Here is a 23,346-nt window from a genome sequence, read left to right on the forward strand (position 1 = left end):
TATACTCAGGAAAAACAGAAGTTAATTCAGTCATTACAAATTCTAAATACTGATGAGTTGTCTTGGCTTTATTTCCAGAGTAAAACCTATAATAATTTACTCTCAAATTAACACAATTTTCTAAATCAAATATATCTCAAAAAAAAAAAAAAAAACCAGATATAGCAACAGAAAAAAAATTTACTCTCTACTTTTAATTTCTTTTACCTTAAATCTCTCTTTGTGACAATAGGATTCACAGTTCTGGCTGCTATGTTAAGTAGGACCTATATGAACATTTGAAATGCTGGAAAAAGTAGTATAAAACTGTTATTTCTCACCTTTTGAATAATATGATTACCTCTTAAAAATGAGGATAATATTAAACTTCTTGAGTGTTTGTTCTTCAGAACTCTAGTTATTCCCGTCTGTACCACTATTTGTGCTCTGTCATTATGATGGTCAGCACAAGAGATATCAAGGTCCCCATATGGGACACAATTCCGAGACCAGTGATTAGCAATCTCAAAAATGTATGTATGCCCTATGTCCTAAAAGAGATCTGGCAAAATTATTTACACAGACCCAAATCAATCTTTACATTGCCACAAAAATGAAAATCACAAATCAAGGCATATGCTTGAATAACATCTACTGAAAAATTAAACAAAACTACACAATATTTGTGACTTAAGTCAACAAAGATTCCAAACACTGAAGAACTGGTACACCACACTTACCGAGAAAGACTACAAGAAATAGGCATGTCTCCACTCCAGTCAATTGGTCCATTTTCTGCTTTCTGTACTCCAGATATCGCACCAGAAGGCTTTCCAGTAATTATTTTATACCTTTGGAGGAATAAAAGCAGATTGAAATAAGCAGTTTGTTATTGCACAGCCTATCAATGGGCTTTGCAAAAATATTTCCTCAGTTGCACCTACAATTATCTACTAGACGAAACTTTGTGATTGATGTTCACAGGATCCACAAAATAATCAAAATACTTTGAATCTGACTGACTGAAGCAGAATAGTGGCTGTACGATTACTTAACATATGCCATAATTAATTCTCATTTGGGCTCTCAGAGTGCCATATAACAGCATCTTGATGTTCACAAGAAAAATATTAATTTTTCCATCTGAAAAAATTGAGCAGACACAAAAAAAGTTATGTTACAGAACGTCTCTAGATCATAAAAAAAAAAGCATCTAATCCCTCTTACCCATATTATCCAAAGGCACAGTCAACTGGACCATAAAATTACTGCAGAATGAACAATAGCTTTCTTAAAAAAAAAAAAGATAAAACTATACATAGCACAATATCAGAAAGTTTTTACATATTGAAAAAATATATACACATATAGGAATAGACGTGTGTACCAAAATTAGAAGCAAAACAATCTGTTTCTTGATGAAGGTGATAAAAATAAAGATGAATGAAAGAGATGAATGGGGAAGCAAGAGAATACTAATATCGATGGAGGCAAGGCACTGAAAGTAGCCTTTCAGGTGTCAGCACTTTCCAAAACAAAACCTGAAAGTAGGAGAGAAAAAACAGGTTCATGCCTTCAAGATGAAAATGTAAATCATAACACAGCAGACGCTTACATAAGTTTATAAACATTATTTAATAATTTTTTTGGTTTGTTTAATGTCTACATAAATATACTCTGAGCAAATGAATATATTCTTTAAAAAAGTAGAAGAAACAAGCACAACTGATCTGGACCACTTGCTGCTTCTTCAGTAAAGGCAGCCAGGATTTCTGCCTTAAGAGATTTTTCAGAGAAAAAGGAAATTAACGTGAAAAATAAGCTGCATTCATGTGAGGATGATCTGATTGTGGAGAAATAAGTAGAGATATGTGAGATTAATGCAAGAAAAGAGAAGTGAATAGAATGAATGGCAGAATTCTTAAATAAGGTAATGCTTATTAATTCTTGAAAACACAACTAATTTTGTTAAGATCCATATATAAATACATTTATTAACACGTAAATGAGATGCTGAGGGATCAACACTGCTATACTGTGAGATGAATACACCATTCAATAGTAAGGTAAAAGACATTATTACTTCTTTAAGGGCTATATCATCAGTGTGCATAAAAAGTTGAGTTCCTGTGCAATAAAGAAAAAAATTCTTCTAATGGTATTACCTGCCCACACATGGTGGTCAGATAAAATCATCAGGTTTTCCTAGTTGCTTATGAGTCACATGTTTCCTTTATTAGGGAGCATCACACTTTAATCCATTTTCAGGCAGCAAGACATGCTGATACTGCTTTAAAATACCTATGACAATAGAAGCATGACTACTGTTGGGCACACTTTATGTTTAGCGAGGAAAAACAGAAACTGACTCTCAGCCTTCATTAATGAAGAGATTTTATAAAAAGGGTACTGCTGTAAAGCAGTCTCAAGATAATGCTATACCAAAATCATCAGTACAGTAATGGATAACTTTGTCCCATGAATATGTTGCTGGAAAACATTTACATATCTGGCTTCCAGCAAAAGTCATCATATCAGCTGAACTGGTTTTACAATACTTCCACAAACAAACAAAAGAAAAAATAAGTTTCTCCTAATTTTCTGTGACGAGATTAGATAAAAGACTTTTTACAGTTGTGATTATTACTTTGTCATGTTTGCTTATAAAAGGCAGGGTCAGATATGTAAAGATCTGAGAGAAATGTTCAGATCCAAAAGAATGGTTGAACAGGTTAGGCTGTCGAGTTACTTCCTAAACCAAACAGCATTCATAACATCATAGTTTTATGTGCATATAGGTTGGCTGTTTCTCATAAGGCAAGGTCATTCACTAATTCCTTTTAAAATAAAAAGATGTGTGGAGAATGTATGGATGAATTTTATAATAAATTTCACATCTATAAATCCATCCCTCTTTTCTTCCATTATTTGGTTTACAATAGTGATTTTATACACAGTAATTATTTCCTAATAATTATGGCTGTACAAAAATATATAATGTGCTAGTAAAATGCCTTCAGGCTTTGGACTGAAACTGCAACACTAGAAAAAATGTAGTATTACACTAAATGTTATTTTTGAAATGGTTAAAGAAATCAGGTCAGTTCAGGCTAAGAACCATATTTCTTTTTGACCTAGTAATGGTTTTAGTACTCCCCAGAAGTACTTTTTTTTTTTTTTTAGTTATATGGAGGAAAAAGCCTGATAAGCACACAAAGAGAACTAAATATACAGTGTGCTGAAATAAACTCTAGAAAGCAGTACATTTTTTTTAAGACCTTTTATTGAGATACAGTTAACATACAATAAACTGCATATATTTAGAGTGTACAATTTGGTATCCCAATCTCCCAATTCATTCCCCCCAACCCTCCCCGCTTTCCCTACTTGGTGTCCATATGTTTGTTCTCTACGTCTGTGTCTCTATTTCTGCCTTGCAAACTGACTGATTTGTACCATTTTTCTATATTCCGTACATATGTGTTAATATATGATATTTGTTTTTCTCAGAAAGCAGTACATTTTTAATACGGCCCAAAGACTGGATGCCCGTCATACTCTGTACATAAGATAAACAAAGCATGAAACGGTATGCCTATACACTTTCATAAGGCTGCATTCTTATTAAAAAACCAAATAGTTTAAAATATCAGAAATGATGGCTCGATCAATTTTCAAGAGTGTACCCCTCTAACATGATGAAACAAAATAAGATAGATACATTTTAAAAAATTATTTCTAATTTTAGATGGAGAAACCACTTACATCACTTCCTTATTCCTACGTGGCCCCTCAAACGGTCTAAATGGCAGTGATCCGGTAGCTGCATGGTAAAATGTTACCCCAATGCTCCAAAGATCAACAGTTGCTCCATATTTCTTCTGATGATCTTTTCTCAGCACTGCTCTCTCATACATATCAGGATGCTTTAAAAACAAAAGAAAAGAAAAAGCTACTAACTTGTCTTCTATAATATATTACACAAAATGGGTATTCGATAATGCTTGGAAATTCTATTATATTTTCCTAATAATTTCACTTTCCCAATCTGAAAAGACTATTTCACATCTTCCCCTTTCTCCTCAAACCTCCAACACCACCTCCTTTGACCCTCAGTTCTCATGACCTCACTTCACACTTCAATGAGGAAATGGAAGCAATCAGAGATCAACTCTCCCTTATGTCCTTTACCAAATACCAACCTACCTGAACCTGTGTCCAGAGTCAGGCCTACTTTCCAGTTACAATGGAACTGCTCCTATCAAACGCTAACTACTCCGCCTGTGCTATGGGGCTCATCATATCATCTCACCAAATCATCTCACCAAATCCGGAAATCAATTCCTGCAACTATCTCTTTTATTTTATGCATGAAGTCCCCCTAACAGATCATTCCTTTCAGCTTAAACTCATACTTTAATATCTCCCATGTAAAAAAAACAACCCCCAGTTGACCCTACAACCCTGTGTAGCTATCATTCAATTCTTTGCTTCCCTCCAGAGCAAAACTCAAAACAGCTGTCCACACTTACAACTGCCTCATTTCCTCATCTCCCATTCAGGCCTATGGCATTAAATATTACCTATATCCTGATAACTCCCTGAACTATCTCCTGTCCTGAGCTCTGCATTCATACATCCTACTGTTTTCCTGAATGTCTAACAGGTAGCTCAATCTTAAGGTATCCAGAACAGACCCTTGGTCTTCCGACTCAAACCTGTTTCCTTCTAATCCCTTTCCTTTAAGTAAATGGTACCATCATCTACCCAGTTGCTCACACCCAAAATATATCAGGCAGCCTTGATTCCTCTCCCTCATCTCTCACGTGCAATCCACCTGAGCAAGTCATATGGGCTCTGAGGTGAAAATTTAATTTTCTAGAATTAATTCAGAGGACTGGCCTGACTAGGTACATTGGGGGATTACAGCAACTCAGATAAGTAGCTGGTGTGATGTTAAATACATGTCCGTAAGCACAGAAGACACTATGATACAGTTGTGGAGAACAGATGGAACTTACAGGGCTTGGCTTAGGAGCTTACAGATCCAGACAGAGATTCTGATGGACATTAAGCTCTGCAGAGGACAACCAGAGGTCATACACGCTTAGCCTTGTAACATCTGTCTTTATGTAAGTTATGCACTGGAACTTTAAGATTTTGGGAAGATAAAGCTATAAGAGTACTCTGGACGAAAGTAGAGTCATCTCCCAAATGATTCCAAACCAGAACAATGTCTTATGACATTGTGGTATTTGGCAGTGGCCCAAGGGTCTGTGAACCAATGCAGGTAACACTTCTGGGAGGGTGTTTCTAAATGATGCAGTTTATGAATCTGACTCTCAAAGGGTCACAAGCCCTGGATTGTTATTTTTGAGGGGATGAGTGGGACTCTTTTGGGAAATACATTTTAATGAGAAATCAGAAGAGGTGATAAGCATGAGGAGCTTAAAGTGAGTGTCCAAACATGCCTACCAGATATACAGGATCTGGGTGGTTTTGCTGGTTCTGTGGCACAGCACATAAAGCAACTACTGTCCAAAGAATCGCCAGCCAGACCTTTGACCTAGCAGTTGGTACTAAGTGTATTAATGGTGCTGTGAAGAGGCCAAGAGTACCTGGACATGCCTGATATCTTCTGGAACATGAGGCCGCCAACCTGGGAAGAGGAGATACAGCAATTCTAGAAGGAGACAAAGGGGGACCTCCTCAAAAGGTGCAATAATATACTGCCTAACTGGTACCGCTGGAAGGCCTTCCCTAGGCAGTGACTGACTGACAGTGGCCTGACACATGCTGGTCTGATGTATCTGTGCCCACTGGCTCTCTCCCAAATGTGCGACTTGTACTTGTGTAGGAATCGGTATTGCTGGGCCTGGGCCTCCACTTCTGGGATAGGAGCATAAGGACAAACCCACTGCAAGTTCTCAGGTTATATTATTAAGGTAGCCACTGTATTAAAAATGGTAGAAGAAAAAACGCAGGCATTTCCTTTGGTCCTTAACACATAAAAAGGAGACGATTCAACATCTGGCCTGGGAATTCCAAAATGAGAAAACTTTTCATTTAAATATAGAAATATTTCTAGATTGCTGAGCTTTAGGTTATTATGTGTCTCATTTTATAACTGCTGGTGTACTGTATTAGAAAACAGGGCTGGGCATAATCTGAAATAGGAAAGTAGATTAGAGTAAAATTTCAGCCAAGAAAACAGCACGGACTTGGAGTTAATTTAATGTTCTGTTCTTTCCATTTTAAAAGTCTGTTAAAGGCAAAAGCTAACCTGTGGGCCTAGGTGAATATGTGAAAGACTGACAGTTGGTAATCGGGGTCAACCTCATGAAGGCTAGTACTACTGAACAGCTGTTTCTTTTGGTCATCACAGTAACTGGGAAGGGCTACCGGGATTTAGTGGGCAGAGACCAGAGATGAGACACATCCTGTCGAATATGAAACAGTTCTGAAAAATAAGCTTCTGACATCCTGCATGACTTTTGAATATCCTGCCAGATATCTGTGCAGGAAAGAAGTCTGTTCATAATGATCTCACTTCATTTTATATACAAACTATGTATTTTTGTACATAAAGTAAACAGTATTTTTGTAGCTACAGGAATACACTATATGTAAATCTACTTTGTTTAGTTAGAAACTTTATCAAGAATTATTCACTGCTTTGGAAAATCATATCAGTGACAACACAACGATTGTGCTATGTGACTCATCAATACAATATATAAGTTATCATTGCACATGCGCTGGAGGTGATATTCTATACAGGTGCAAGTGTCTGATTAAGTTGTTTGCCAGTGAAGTTGTTCCTAACCTTTTACATATTAAATATCTATGATTTTATTGTATTTTCCTTTATATTATTAAGATATTATGCTATTCTTTTAATCAGGTATGCAGACTGATTATATTATCTAAGAATTTCATTTCAAGATACTGAAAAGAACATTGTAAAAACATTTATTATAAAAATGGGGTGACCATACAGGGTAGAAACCACTAGCCTGTATGCTCTGGCTCGCTTCTGCTTACTTCTCCAATTCCAACTCCTACCACCTGCCTCCTCACTCATTAAATTCCAGCTATTCTGTCATCCTTTCTGTTTCTCAAACATCCAAGGTCATTCTTGTTTCAAGGCCTCTGCAGTTAATTGCTTCTTTTTATCATTTAGGTGTCAGTTCACTTAGGATTGAAAGGAGGCTTTCCTTAGCTATCTTTCTCCTGCTAGTCACTATTTTATTACCTTATTGTCTTTCCAACACTTTAATTATGTGAATTTATCTTATTTACTTGTCTATCGTCCTCACTAGATTGTGGGTTCCATAAGAGCAGAAATCACGTACCACAGACGTTTCAGTTCCTAGAACAGTGTCTGGTACATACATATCTGCTGGATGAATGTAATCCATTTTTAGGTACTCTTAACAAAGATTATCAAAATGTAACTGCAGATTAATTTGGGGTTAAATATTGATAGAACAAGTCAAGACACCTTGACTCATGGCAGACTTAGAATAATCTGAATAAAGGTATAGTGGCAGCTAGACTTAATTCATGTTATAAGATTACAATGGCAGAATCAAGTTGGAAAAAGTCACAGATTCTAAGACTTTTACAACAAAACCCAGAGCCATGAGCAATTAGTGATAGCTATCTACTATAAACTTCCTTATTACATGTTAAATACACTGATTTTTAAGCATCTTTTCTTAAGTGTTTCAAGTGTTTACTAATGACACAAACACACCTACATAAACTGTTTCAACCACAGAGCTTTTCTAGTTTTCTAGCATTTCAAGTTAGATCTTTTAGAGGCATTTCATTTTCTGTGTGTGTGTTTCTAACAATGGTCTGCCTTTCAATAACTGACCTCCCTGAAGAGAATCTTCTGCTTCAGAATTATAATGAAGTCTGCTCTACAGGGAATAGTATTATAACAAGCTTGTAACGTATTAACTGCTCTGATCCAAATAAGAAAATCCTTTACTAGCTAGATGCTTCTGGAGTGTACAGTTTTCTTTTAATATAGATGTATAGCAGTAAAATTAAGAGATTATAAAACTTTTAAGAATTTTTAACAGAAAATAACACCCTTAGAAACCAATATCTAATTCCTTGTAACATACCATATTCATTAGAATGGAAAATTTAATTTTTGCCATAAAAGTTAAGACATTTCATAGAGAATTGATTGACCAATTACCCACATTTACAATATATCCAGCTTCTTTAAATAAAATTATTAGTGATACATGACTTACCAAATATTCTTCTGTACCATACAGAGAAACAAACTGCTCATCATCTTCTAATTCTCTAGCTGCACCAAAATCTGTGAGTTTGTACACAGACTGTCCGTCTTCCCCTATTACACGCATGATATTTCCTGGCTTGATATCACGGTGGACTATGCCATTTTCTCGGAGATGATTCATTCCACCCACTTCAACAATAAATATAAAACACAGGAAATCATAATGTAGGTATCTATGCATATATGTGTGTGTGCATCAGACTCATTAATTAACATTAACTCATTTTCACTCAGTGTAAGTTTTTACATAAGTTGGTCCAAAGTCATTTTAATCAAAGAAGTAATAGATTATACTTATATCTTGTATTTCATGTTTGAGACTGAGGAGTTTTAGAATGATAAGGATCAATATGGTCTAAGGAAAAATCCAACCTCTTAAATACTAACAAGAAAATGGAACACAATAGTATTAAGCTTACGACTTCCTGAATTACTTTTGGTTGTATAACCGTGGGCCATCTGCCTAAATTTAAGAATGAAGATTCCCAAGAAAGATAATCTTTCACCACAATTTTACATTTTTACCTTGGGAAAACAATTCCACAGAAAAGTAAATTGGACTCAATACATAACACAGTAAAAAAAAGTAACAGAGGTGAAGTGTCAGACTTGTTTCCACAAAAATAATGTCTCATATGCTTAGTGCTATTCTAAAAATGCCATTTTCCCTTTTTTTTTAAGGGCAAAGGTGGCAAAATTGCTGAAATTAAACTGTTTGGACTAACTGACATGCAGTGTCACACAGTGATAGTCTGAAACATTTGTTTGACAGCTGACAGATGAATGTCCAAGCATGACATATAAAAATAAGTTTAGGAGTATCAACATTCAATTATGAAAACTGAGGACTACCAGTATACTTAGGAAAGCATCAATCTTCTATAACTTCTATTTGATTTACTAGGCTGTAGCATATATTGCTTCTCTTTCATTTTACCCTCACCTAAGTAGTCTCTACTGCTTCCAGTGTCAAATTCAAGAATTCCCACTAACCTCATACTTTCTTTATCACTGGGCTTTTCCTAGTCTTCAAATATTGATTCATTTCTTTCCAAGAAGACAATATTCCCTCTGGTTGCCATATTCTTTTTTTTAAATAACAGCTTTATTGAGATAAAATTCACCTATCATAAAACTCATTTTTTTAAAAGTATACAATTTAGTAGTTTTTAGTATAGAGTCACAGAATATACAACCATCACAACCAGTTTCAAAATTTCCATTATGCTAAAAAGAACCCCCACTGTCTATTAGCAGTCACTCCTCGACTCCACCCTCCCCTCAAGGCCCTGACCACCATTGCTCTGGCTTCTGTCTCTATGGATCTGACTATTCTGGACATTTCACATAAATGGAATCATACAAATACTGTGGCCTTTTGTGTCTGGCCTTTTTCACTAAGCATAATTTGTCAAGATACATCCATATTACAGCTTGTATCACGACTTCATTCTTGTTACAAACAAGTAATATTCCATTGTATGGATATACCACATTTTGTTTATCTATTCATCAGTTGATGGATACTGGGTTACTTCCTTTATTTTTGTTATTATAAATACTGGTGTGCAAGTTTTTGTGTGGATATATTTTAAATTCTTTAAGATAAACACCTACCAGTGGAAATGCTGTCATATGGTAATTCTGTTTAACCTTTTGAGGAACTGTCAGACTGTTGTCCAAAGTGGCTGCACATTTTTATACCACCACCAACAGCACATGAGGGTTTCATTTCTCTACATCCTTGCCAACACTTGTTTTTGTTTTGTCTTTTTGATTTTAGCCATCCTAGTGGGTATGTAGTGGCATCTCTTTATGGGTTTGATTTGCATTTCCTTAATGACTAATGATCTTTTTATATACTTGTTGGTCACCTGTATATCTTCTTTGGAGAAATGTCTATCAAATCTCTGCCCATTTTTACATTGGGTTGCCTTTTTATTACTGAGTTGTTGGGATAAAAATTCCTCATCAGACATGATTTGCAAATATTTTCTTTCATTTTATGGGTTGTCTTTTTACTTCATGTTGTCCTTTGAAACAGAAAACTTTTTAATGTTGATGAAACTTATCTATTTTTTTTCTTTTTGTACCTGCACTTTTGGTGTCATATCTAAGAAAGCACTCTATAAAGGTCTTTGGCTCTGAATGTAAGAAATTTATTTTTCAAAATTCTTGTCATTAAGTTATATATACACACATAAATAATCATATAAACAAACGTACCCACATCTCGCAAAACAATTAAAAATTCAGACTCTGGTAGTCCATAGGCATTAGATGGTTCTTCTAAAACAGTATATAAACTTCCACATGGACAAAATTCCATAATAAGTACTTTATGTCTCGTTGTTGTCTGAAAAAAAAAATCACTGATTAGGACTCAAAATAAAAAATAAATATTATATGCCAATACTTACCTGATTTCATTTAAAAGCTGGATTTACTACAATAATGAAGACACTTTGAAGTGCTTTATACCTGGGGTTTGTTAAATTTGTTGACTGTACAGATGAGAATTAGCGTCTTCTAAATTTGTATTAAAATTGGATTTGTCTCTGAAGACAAACCACAGTAAAAGCTGGCTGAGGCTAATTAGAAAATCACTGCTACAATGTTATAATCATTCTTTCAAAATAAGATTTAATTTCTAATACATAACAGTATATTTAGGATGTTAATTCTTCTAACGAATCTCTTAAAACACTTGAAATTCTTCTTGTGACAAGCATTTTTACTCCAAAGAATGGAGTTTTATCCTTTTTTTTTTTTGGCCACACCTCAACCACAGATTGAACCATGCCCCTTGCAGTGGAAGAGTGGTGCCCTAACCAGTGGACTGCCGGGAAGTTCCCTGAGTTCTAGCCTTAAAAACAAATAGGAGGGGCTTCCTAGGTGGTGTAGTGGTTGAGAATCCACCTGCCAATGCAGGGGACACGGGTTCCATCCCTGCTCCAGGAAGATCCCACATGCCGCGGAGCAACAAAGTCTGTGCACCAAAACTACTGAGCCTGCGCTTTAGAGCCCATGAGCCACGACTACTGAGCCCATGTGCTGCAACTACTGAAGCCTACGCACCTAGAGCCCGTGCTCTGCAACAAGAGAAGCCACGGCAATGAGGAGCCCGTGCACCAAAACGAAGAGTAGCCCCCACTCACCGCAACTAAAGAAAGCCCGCGCACAGCAAAAAAGACCCAACACAGCCAATAAAATAAACAAATAAATAGTAAAAAAAAAAAAAAAAAAAAAAAAGGTGGCAGAAGAGTTGAGTGGTCCTCTTGCAGCAAAGTTCTAGTCTGCTTATATAAATCTGCACTGCTGATCTGTTTTAAACCTTAATTTTAATGTACCAATGATTATAAGATATATCAATTTAATAACAGCTTTACAGAGAAAAAGAAGTATTATGAAATTACAAATAGTTTGATTATAAGATACATGCCCATTTCAGAAACTTGAAAATGTGAATGAGACTTAAATCCAGTATTCATCTCCAACTTTTTATCCTTTCTTCCTTTTATAATTCTTTCTACATATCCCCAAATTACATCCATAAAATATTTTAAATTTCTCTAATGAGTAGTATAAAAGAAATGATTTTTTTAAAAAACTGTAATTGTTTTTAAATAATGAAATAATAGAATGTTGATGCACTGAAAATCTGAAAAATACACATAATCCCACCACCCAGAGATAATTATGTTAATATTTTGGTGTGTCTCCTTTCAGTCTTTTTTCTTTTTTTTTCCCTCTCAATACTTTTTCTTTTCTTCTTTCTTTTTTTAAGCTCTTTATTGGAATATAACTGCTTTACACTCTTGTACCAGCTTTTGAGGTGCACCAAAGTGAATCAGCTGTATTTATACATATATCCCCATATCCCCTCCCTCCCACCCTCCCTGTCCTGACTCATCAACGAGTTGATCTCCCTTTGCTATACAGCAACTTCCCACTAGCTATCTATTTTACAGTTGGTAGTGTATATATGTCTATGCTACTCTCTTACTTCGTCCCAGCTTCCCCTTTGCCCCCCACTCCCAACCCCATGTCCTCCAGTCCATTCTCTGAATCTGCATCCTTATTGTTGCCCTGTCACTGGGTTCATCAGTGCCATTTTTTTTTTAGATTCCGTATATATGAGTTAGCATATAGTATTTGTTTTTCTCTTTCTGGCTTACTTCACTCTGTATGACAGTCTCTAGGTCTATCCACCTCATTACATAGTCTTTTTTCTACGTATCAAATCACATTATAGACACATAACACTTTGTATACCATACTGTATATACCAAGATTATACTGTATATACATTTTTAACACTGATTTTCTCACAGAACATTATACGTAAGCATGCTCTTAAGTGATTTAAATTTAGTTAAATCTCTCTTTTTATTACCACTTAACTACTGTGTAGTAAAGAATTAATTTTAGTCAGAGAGGTCTGGCTTTATAAATAAAGCTTCCATTATGATACATGTGCCAAAGATAGTCATTTACCTCCTTGGCTACTGGGAGGTGATTCCCTAGGCCTCTAGAATGTCCTATCTACTATAAGTGCCTTTGTCTGGGGGCTTTGGCCACGTGACAGTCTAACAATGTGATTTATGATGGGGATCTTAGGACATGCACATCCGTTCCGACTTCCACAGGAAATGGAGGCTAACAGTATTAGCCAGAACCTATGGGAAGCGCTGGAGACTAAAGGTCAGCCATGCAGGCAGTATGTGATTGAGCCCCAATAAATACTTCCCACATCAAAGGCTTGGGTGAGCTTCCAGGGTTGGCAATACTCTGTGGCTATTGTCATACATCAATGCCAGAAGAACAATGTATCCCTGAGGACAAGGAAGACTCATGTTTGGAACGATCCTATATTCTGCCCTATGGATCTCTTCCTTTGGCTAGTTCTGCTTTATATCCTTTTGGTATACTAAAATATAAATTATAATGTAATTGTAAGTACAGCTGACCCTTGAACAAAGCAGGGGTTACGGGCGCTGACCCTCCGTGCAGTCAGAAATCTACATATAACTTTACTGTATCTGTGGTTCCATATCTACAGACTCAACCAACCTCAGATTATATAGTACTGTAGTACATATTTAGTGGAAAACATCCACATTATTATAAGTGGACCCACACAGTTCAAACCTGTGCTGTTTGAAGATCAACTGTACAGCGCTTTCCTGAGTTCTGAGCCATTCAACATTCCAGCAAATTATCAAATCTGAGGGGAATCACGGGAAGCCCTGAATTTGTAGTCGGCTGGTCTTAAGGGAAGATAGCCCCGGTGACTGCTGAACTTGCAGCTCGTGTCTGAACGAGCAGTCTGGTGGGGACTTCTCTGCCTGTGCAGTTTGCCAAACTCCTGTGCAGCTCCTATCAGAAGTCTTGAATAGACTTGGCAGTCTGGAGGGCTATGCTCTTAATCGCGAGCGTAGCTAGCTCTGGGTAACTATCCATCAAACGTTCTAACTTATTTAACCATTCTTTATTATAAACAAGGTGGCAATGAGTGCATAAAATTATAATTTACATTTCTGATCACTTTCTAAGAAGTAACCACTAAAAATGAAATCACTGATATGAGGAGTATAAAGTGCCCAACTGTTCTTCAAAAGGTGTGATTTTATTGATTACCCATGCTAATGGGATTTCTATTTATCTAATGACATTTTTATTTTCACTGGTTCGCACTAAAACCAATTCTGTCCTTTACAGCTGGACTTCATATATTATTCTCTGGATTCCAAGGGTTTTATTTTGTATCCTTCTTTGTACTGTTTGACTTTCTCCTTGATCCTTATATAATTATGTCAATTTAATTTCACTTAGTTTTTGTTTTTAGTAATAACATTGGTAATCATATTCTATATTCTTTTATTTCTTATACTACTTTTTCTGATTCCATGAGACTTAATTTCCATTGTTATATCTATTCAAGAATCTTTGAGAATAAAAATTTGGTGGTATGAGCCCCAATTTTCACTATTAAGAAACCCACTGTTTATAAAACAATTTTTACATTAGGTTATTTCTCCTGAATCACAATAACTACAATAAACATGACAGGGTTAGCTAAAGCTTGACTACTTACCTCCTCTTCAATAGCAAATAATTTGACAATATTTTTGTGATTGAGTTTTTTTAACACTTCAAATTCTCTCATTTGAACATCCACTGGACGAAGGAAGCTTATGTTATTAAATACTTTGATAGCAAATAAGTCACCAGTTTTCTAAGAAGAAGAAAGAAAGGTTTTATTTATTTATAATATTACTTATAATATGATAAAGATAAAAAAGGTACCATTAGAATTAGATACAGCAATTTATCTTTTTTATAGAACACCCTGAATATTTTTAAGCATAGGTAGCTTGTACTAAGACTCTTGACCTTTTTTTTAAGCTAAAATAAATCAAGCAACTGCTCAATCTTTCTTTCAAATTGAATGCTTTGGAATGTAGAAAAGGCTATTTTTTTTAATATTATAAATAAAGCTTCCATTATGATACATGTGCCAAAGATAGTCATTTACCTATCAGAAGAGCTCTAACAGTACCAAATGTGAACGTATATTTTGAATAAGAAATAGAAAGTGAAACTCACAAGGGTTTCTCCAGGGCCTAATAATTTTAAACTAATCAAAACAGGAAAAGAAAGATTAAAAATTATATTCCACATACGAAGTTTTTAGTAAGCATCTCAAAGTAAGGCAATTAACTTTTAAGATTCCCTAGCTGGAGAAAATGTGTATATATGCGCATGTGGAGGTGGGAGCTGAAGAGCAGGGTTAAAGCAGACCATCCTTGTTGGACTGCGCCACTGCTGCCTTGGGTAACTTTCTGCAACTTCACCTAGATGACTAGGGCAGGTTGGTTGCTTCACAGGCCACTTCTACAGGATCAAAGACACTTGCTTCCCTCTACCAACTCTCACACTCTCACGGCACACTGAAGTAAATCAAACACAGAATCACAATGCACAGCCATAGCTGGGAGGGAATTTTAGAGGCACAAAATACTTGCTTAATTTCAGGTCTACATTACATTCTCATGGTCTTCATTTAATAAACCTTACTTTGAGGCTCTCTTCCAGATCCTCCCACCTCCTTCCAATCACTCAGGCCAGATTCTCTGAGTTTAACCTTACTTTTCCCACAATCCAGGGTTGAACCTGGCTGGAGTTAGTGGACAGAGCATTCATTTCTTCTATGAGTTTGGGGTTCAAGTACACCCTGCCTAAAGATATTTCATGGCTATCTTTAGGAACTCTGTGCTCTTCCTGTTTTGAAGCCCTCTCTACACCATTCCACACATATTCACCACCTACAGCCACCACCCTCCTCCCCCCTAACCTCAAAATTTCATGATCCTCTTAAAAACATTTAGGTGCATCACAATCTCACTCTTCAAGATCACTCTTTGGAGACCACCATCTGTGTGATGTGATCACTCCTCCCTCTCTCCCCTGCTCCCCCCATACCAAATACACATATATTCTTTCCAGAGGAAAAGATCCATTAACTGTTTTAAGACAGTATGAAAATGGAACAATTTAACTAGAGCTCAATCACACTGTTTTTCCATTTGATCAGCCAGGGTAAGGACACTGCCAAATCTGTATCACCCAACAGAGAGATTTTTCTTGAGGACACTCATCTCAAACTTAGTCTGAAATTAGGAGATTCCTACTGGTGACCAAGGCCAGTATTTTCCAACCTTTTGTAGTCTCGATCATACCTGTGGATCACTGGGATATGTGTAGGAATGTCCCATTTTCCCTCTATTCAGCTGCACAGTCACCTATCAGGCACTGTCCCTAAGTCAAAGCATTATAATAGAGATCCACGTGTACATACATATACGATGTGCAGCTCAACACGTCCTTCCTACAGCTCTCTCCCTTTCAGCTTCACCTCAGTTATCACACACATATACACCCACCCACATACAGTAGCAGCTCAAGGTAACTTAATGAAAAAGAGACAGATTAAGTAGGTAATATACTTTGATGAGAAACAAATAGTAAACTTAGAGACCTGGTCACTCTGAGCAATAACATAAAAGCATTTAGCTACTACAATTAAAGATCCTTAAACAAACAGTTATTATGAGCAAGCAGGATTTTTGGGGTGTAGTCCTAAACCCTTGAAACTGATGTCACTGAGAACAAACATGGTTTCTCAAAACACATCCCAGGGAAGACTGCTAGAGACTGAACACTAAACTGGGTGTTACCAATATTTTAAGTCAATTACTATGCCGCTCAAATCCTTATCTGAGGCTTTCAAACTATACTGGAAAAAGAACATTTTTACTTCCTTTGAAGGAGAACTTCAGGTTGTCTTAGGGTTGTCTACTCTGTCCTCATTCATTAATTTATTCTTTCAGTCAACAAGCATTTACAGAGTGTCTAAGTGTAGGCACCTACATGAAGGACACTGGATATCCAAGTAAGGAAAGAGGACCGGAAAATGTGAGATATTTACTGGTGCCAGGCATTTTAAATATGCCTCCCTCAATTCCTATCACTACTGATTACCTGCCACTCCATCAGTTTCTAATTTACGTTCCTTCCAATGCCACCTTGCTACTAAACCCCAAACTCTTTGTGGGCAGGAACTGCACATTATCTGTAACTAAAATCACTAGATCCACCACAGTGTTTGACACATACCAAGTGATTATTAAAGTCTGTTAAGTTAATTTGGGTCACGGGAAGACAGACGGTCAGATGTATCTCACTGTTAAATCTGGTGCTGCCACCCATTTTCTCTTCTTGGCACAGTGCATAGAACAAAAACAAACATCCAAGGCTGATCACTATGAATCTGATCAAGGACCAGGATGTGTGGATAATTCTAAATTGAATTAAAAAAGCTAAAAGCTGTACGACACTTCTGATTCACTCTCTAGGAGCCACAGAGGAAATTCACCCCCCGTGAATGCTTATCTCATTGTCACACACAGAACTGACAGGTGGTCTCAAGGCTACAGAAAAATATAAGGAAACTCCACCTTACTAAAATGTTTAGCACTCCTGTGCTGAAAAACTAGTGGATGATTATTTACATTATAAAAGGATGTTTTTATTCCATTATTTTTCCAGCTTCCTTCCCAGAATAGAAACGTTAATGATCTTAATTTTCTTCATTTTTAAATGACTTTAATTATCTTTCATTTTATCCTCCAATACAGAATCTGACACAAGGTCCTTTTTAGTTCTTAAAATGCCTCCGGGATTAGCCCTTTTATTCTGTTCTCACTTGCACTAACAAGTTCTGATTACCTCATATCAGGATATAGCCTTTTAAACCAGAGCTCCATGTTAATAACCTGACTTTACTCCAGTCTACTTTGTAGAATGCTGTTTTACTCTGTTTGACTCATGAAGCCTTAGTTTAGCACAGCAGAATCATCTGTGAGTTTCCCTCAAAAACATCCATCTGCTCCTCACCATGCCTCCCTCTACTACCTCCTACCCCAAATCACTGCCACGCTGAACTCTGTCAGTGAGATCACTCACTACCATGGGAGAACTGGGCCAAGGGAAGAACCAAAAGGCACAACACTAATCTTCCCCAGTTCCTTTTTTCAACCAAACTTCTGTTTTTCTCCATTCTCCAACACATGGCCTCTGCCGCCATTGGCTAGATACTGCCTCTGACACAAGCTATACCTTAAACAACCACAAAAACACATACTCTCTTTAGACCAAATAATCAAAACCACCAAATCTCATTTTAGTATAAGTGTGCGTCTCAGAAAACTACATATACAGCACTTTCACAGTACTCTCTGTACCAACCTTATGTCTTCCACGAAAGACATTTGCAGTAGCTCCTTGGCCTAAAATATCAGATAAAAGCCACAGATGATTAGAAGTGCTCTGCATCTCGGCGTGGTCAGGCAATCCTCTTGCTATACTAAGAGAAAAGAAAAAAAATTGCATGTTTGTTTTAAGGGAATAATACACATAAGAAACAAATGTTAGTTAGCTATTTTTAGTCTCAAAAAAGATCATCTATTATTTATTATGAATCAAAGTGCACAAACAGTCCAGAAAAAAAAAAATCTTTCTAGCAATGTTAAAGACTAAATGCTGCATGGGCTCTGAAAAAACATTAACCAATGACATCTTATACACTCAATTTAATTCACTTACTCATAAGGCTGAAAAAACATCTATTTCCTTTCTAATTCTGTTTCTGTCAATGAAAGTGATAATGGCTATTTACCCCCTTAAAATATTTTGAAAGATTAATCAATGACATATTATATTTTGAAGTGTTTTAAGATACATTAATAAGGTAAAATACAACAGAAATATATAAAAAATTATTTTGTTTCCTTCAAGGGCAGGGCAACACTAACAAAAACAACTGTGGCCACTGCATAACACTTCCATAACATAAAATTTCATCTACACAGAGCCTGACAATCAGGATGCAAAGCTGACCTTTCAGCAACAAATTATGAAATTAACTTAAGGATAGTTTCTCCAACCTCCAAGTATATAAATATACACATACTGAGAATATTAACAAGTCTTAAAAAATAAGCAAGGAGAGGCTACACATGTATAGGGGTAGGAGGTATATGGAAAATCTCTGTACCTTCTGCTCAATTTTGCTGTGAACTTAAAACTGCTCTAAAAAATAATCTATTAAAAAAAAAAGGCACCACCCCTAGCTTTGTCCTTCAATATTGAAAAACTGTATATCTACAAGGATTTTGTAAATATTTGCGCTCCATGTTGGAATAAAAATGAGGTATGGTAAATAGCATAAACACCTGTCCCAACATGCCACCTTAAATCTGATGTACTGTCAGGTTTAATCAAAACAGACCTTAATATCTTTTCACAATAAGTTAGAACGGACTAGGTATTCAGTAATGAATTAATGACTGCCAATATTCCAAGCAGGGTTAAAAACACAAAGAATGGCCAGGGGTCCAAATCTCACCAATCTTTGATATGCTAAGATAAATGTATATAATTTTACTACCCATCTAATTCAGATAAGGGAATTTTACATACAACAACTTATTGGCAATAAGCAATAAAAATAAGATTCTTTTTTCAAAATATGAAATACACATTTGTCAGCTACCGAGACAATAAACTTCTCAAATATCTTTTCAATAATATTTTCAAATGTTTCTCAATAATGAAAAGCTTCCCTAATTAATGTAACTGTGCTGCTTGAGATAACTATAATTAGCAGATAATATCAGTACCTATACATACCTACTGGGTAATATAAAACACATTTATCAGCTAAGATATTTGCCCTCTATATGCAGATGTTAAACAACGGTGTCACAATGATGGGGAACTGTCTTTTGAAACTATCTTCCAATAACTCCACAACAACAGCATGCTAAAACATGACTCAGCAGACCCAGAAGGTGCTTGCCATATAAATCTTTCGGAAATTTTGACACAATATAGGCAGGCACTCAACAAGTACGAGACTGGTGATCTTGCCTTATGTCTACTTCCTTGTACTGTCCAAAATGAAAGTTACCATTTGTCCACAGATGAAAACAGGCTGAGTGACGCCGCGTATGGACAAAGTTCCAGGATTTCCAAACTCTAGCACTACGTGAATCATGTATTAAACAGATACTATACTCAACGTTCTACAGTGAAAAGAATAGGTCTTTGGTCATGCATTCGACAATTATTGGGTAGACTTGTTTTGAGGCCACCTACTGAAAATACCCGGGAAGAAACGGATTGGAAATTACACTCATAAGCCATTTCTCAAAGCAAACATTTGGTAATTGGCATTACGCGTGCACATTAAAAAGGTCCTCCGCTTCTAGCTTCCGGTGAGTCGACCCCCGCTGCTATCACTAAAGCCCTAATGACACGTCTTTTTAATCGTCTGAAAAATCAAACGAGTTAAGCACCGCCAACCGTGTCCACGCTCGGAACGAGGGGTAAAAAGCGGCTAGTCTAACTCCAAGGGAAAGGGGCCTCCCGCCTGTGCGGGCGGCCAGGGCCCACCGCTGGTAACGGACACATCCTCTTTCTCGGTGTCCAACGCCCCCAGACCAGGCAGGGCCCAGGTCACAGCGCCGGCCGCGGGCCGAGGCGTCCAGACGCAGGGGAAGGGCCGGCGCGAGCGTGCCGGCCAGCTTCGCACGTCCCGGACGCCCGGGAGGCGGCGTCCACCCAGCCAGGGTCCGGGAGGGCTCGGCCTCGGGTCCCGCCGGGCTCCTCGGGCCGCCCGCCCCGCCTCCGCCCTGACTCAGCATTCCAGTTTCCCACAGGGGGCGGGAGCGCTCCGCGCCGGCCGTGCCGAGCTCGGCAGCCCGTGCGCCGCGCGGCTCCGGCTACTCCGCCCGCGCCCGCCCGGCTTACCGCGCCCGGTCTCCGCCGCGCCACCGCCAGCGGGCTCCCGCGGCCTCCTGGCGCCTCAGGCCACTTCCGGCTTCGCGAGCCCTGGCCGGGGGCCACGTGACCGACGGCCGGCGCGCGGGTGCGCTTGCGCACGCGCGGCAGCCCGGCCTGGGTCTCGGCTTCGGTTGCGCGGGCTGGCCCCTCGGCCGGCTCCCGAGCCTATGTGGCGAGGGCCCGGGAGGCTGGGAGGCGTCTCGAGTCCGACGCCATCCACACCCTCTGCCTGTACCCCGTTCCTCTGAGCATGAAGCAGAGAGCGCTGCGCAGTGAGCGCCAGAACTCAGATTCCTACAGCTGCAAATCCCGGCCCGTCCGCGACCGCCAAAGGCGGAGCGCGGTGAGAGTGGGGCGTACGGACAGGCGACTGGTGGTTACAAACGTGTAAATAAGCCAGGTGCGCGGAGTGCCGGACACGTGATGGGCCATCGCCGGCGACATCAGTCTGCAGGGGTAGATCCCTGTGTATTTTAAAGACCACGTTGGCTGCAAGGGAACCCGGATTATCGCCTCGGAATAATTCGGACGTGAGATCCTTAATGTAAATAAGCTCATTCAATTCCCTCTTTTTAGACGGCATTTTGGAAAAAGGCAATATTGGAGAATCTAGGGACTAAAATCAGGTCCCCTGCAATATTCGTGCCGCCAAGATCTCAGGCAGCTATTCCTGAGTGATCGCTTTTGCCCACTGACAGCCTCTATAGCCTTTCTCAGCGTAGACATCCGCCGCTGAGGGCTAAATTTCTGAAGGAGGAAAGAGCTCTTCCCAGATGAGAACTATAGGAGCAGCAATGAAATAGGAAACCATGGCAGAGTAGTTAGGAGCAGAGGCTTTTGAATGGAGCGTGACTAGGGTTGCAGTCCCAGCTCTCCCTGCCAAATACTGACTTTGAACAATGTTTTTTAACCTCTCTAAGCCTGTTTTATTATATATCACATGTACAATGGAGATAAAAGCCCACTGTAATGTTTGTTACAAAGGAATTTACTTCATTAAACTTTTAAACAATGTTTAAGTGATGGAATCATTCTAACAATCTATTCGCTGCTTACAATTCCCACCAATTTTAGTTCTCCCCTATCTAATGCCTAGAGGAGGACATGTCAGAGTTCCTTACAAGGTATAACCCACATATCAAAGTTGAATGGGAGAAAATGTGACTAGCTGAAGGCCTTGATTCATGTTTACCACATAAGTGAGGAACAGTGAAACACATTTTCTTAGACATCAAGTTGTTTGTGAACCAATTAATATTAGTATTTAAGATTTAAATAAACTGTTAGGCACAGAACTATACCAGACCTCATAAAACTCTTGTAGTTCCATAGTTAAGTCATACAAATCCCTCAGTCTTTCTGCCTCAATGAGACTGTTAACAGATGAGATTCACCCTTGAGACAATTATTTGGGTGTTTGCTTTTGGATACTTATTCATGATGGAACAGAGTTTCCTAATTGCTATGGTACTCCCTTAAGTAAAATGCTCTAGGCAACTTCAGGGAAGGAAGGTGGGAATTATTACACAATTAGATAACATGAAGTTTTAATTTCGATTACAGACTCTTAATTCCTATGTTTTGATTTCTCTTAGCTCTGAAAACTTGAATCTTCCTGAAGGGCTGTAAAGAGCCAGGGAAAAGAAGGAGGCATTGCCTTTACATATATGGAATAAACAGTACAGTAGCAATAGCTATTATCAAGCTTTCATTTGCAGATGCTGTAGTAAGTTCTTTTCATGTTTAACTTACTGTATTCTTAGTTATAAGGTAGTTATTATTTCCCCCATTTTACAGATGGGGAAACTGGGGCAGGGAGAAATTATTTTACCTGCTTAAGATTCTAAAACCAATTACTGGCAGAACTGCTGTTTGAACCTACTTAATCTGGATCCTGAGCCTGTCTAAACTCTTAACTACTATGCTGTGCGATTCAGTATACTTTGAACAATTAGTTCAAAGATCACTGCAATAGATGCAGTGACCTTTCCCACTGTACAGGGGAACTTGTCAAACAATTAGCTCTCATTCATCTAGTTTTAAAACCATTTTTATTGAAGTACTGTTATCCCTCAGTATCCACAGGGGATTGGTTCCAGGACCCCCCCCCCCCCCAGATACCAAAGTCCTTGGATGTTTGTTTCTTATATAGAATAGCATATTATTTGCATGTAATCCATGTGTATCCTCCCATATACTATAAATAATCCCTGGAATACTTATAATACCTAATACAATGTAAATGCTATATAAATAGTTCCCAAGTGCAGCAAATTCAAGTTTTGCTTTTTGGAACTTTCTGGAAATTTTTTCCCAAGTATTTTTGATCTAAGGTTGGTTGAAACTATGGATGTGGAACCTGCACCGAGAGGGCTGACTATATATGTTCCACTGATCTATTTTTACAATTAACTGAGTACCTTTATTCTATGATGTAAGGAAAATATTTATAATCTCTTCTGGAATTAACCCCAGGAAAAGATTTACGTGCAAAATTTAGAATACAATTTTAGGGAATTTAGAAGACCATTGAAGCCCATCCATGAAACCTCTAGGGACCAAAGGTTAAAAAAAATCCTCAACCACCCTAAAGCCTTACTTGGGCTTTTACAGTTTAAGTTTAAATGATGACT

The 23,346-nt window shown here is 37.8% G+C and overlaps 1 protein-coding gene across 1 annotated transcript in view; it reads right to left on the reverse strand.

The window, feature by feature from the left end:
• TBK1 (TANK binding kinase 1) overlaps positions 1 to 20,939 on the reverse strand; it is a 36,298-nt gene extending 15,359 nt beyond the window's left edge. Inside the window, exons 1-7 of the mRNA XM_057742172.1 lie at positions 20,681 to 20,939; positions 18,116 to 18,233; positions 14,403 to 14,543; positions 10,532 to 10,661; positions 8,253 to 8,434; positions 3,745 to 3,905; positions 720 to 830 (exon numbers count right to left, since the gene is read on the reverse strand). Of these exons, the coding sequence (XP_057598155.1) occupies positions 720 to 830; positions 3,745 to 3,905; positions 8,253 to 8,434; positions 10,532 to 10,661; positions 14,403 to 14,543; positions 18,116 to 18,202 (812 nt within the window). The 5' untranslated portion in view covers positions 18,203 to 18,233; positions 20,681 to 20,939. The remainder of the gene's footprint in view (positions 1 to 719; positions 831 to 3,744; positions 3,906 to 8,252; positions 8,435 to 10,531; positions 10,662 to 14,402; positions 14,544 to 18,115; positions 18,234 to 20,680) is intronic.
• Positions 20,940 to 23,346: the final 2,407 nt, after the last annotated feature.

The sequence above is a fragment of the Hippopotamus amphibius genome, chromosome 7 (assembly GCF_030028045.1).
Source record: "Hippopotamus amphibius kiboko isolate mHipAmp2 chromosome 7, mHipAmp2.hap2, whole genome shotgun sequence".
NCBI lineage: Eukaryota > Metazoa > Chordata > Mammalia > Artiodactyla > Hippopotamidae > Hippopotamus > Hippopotamus amphibius.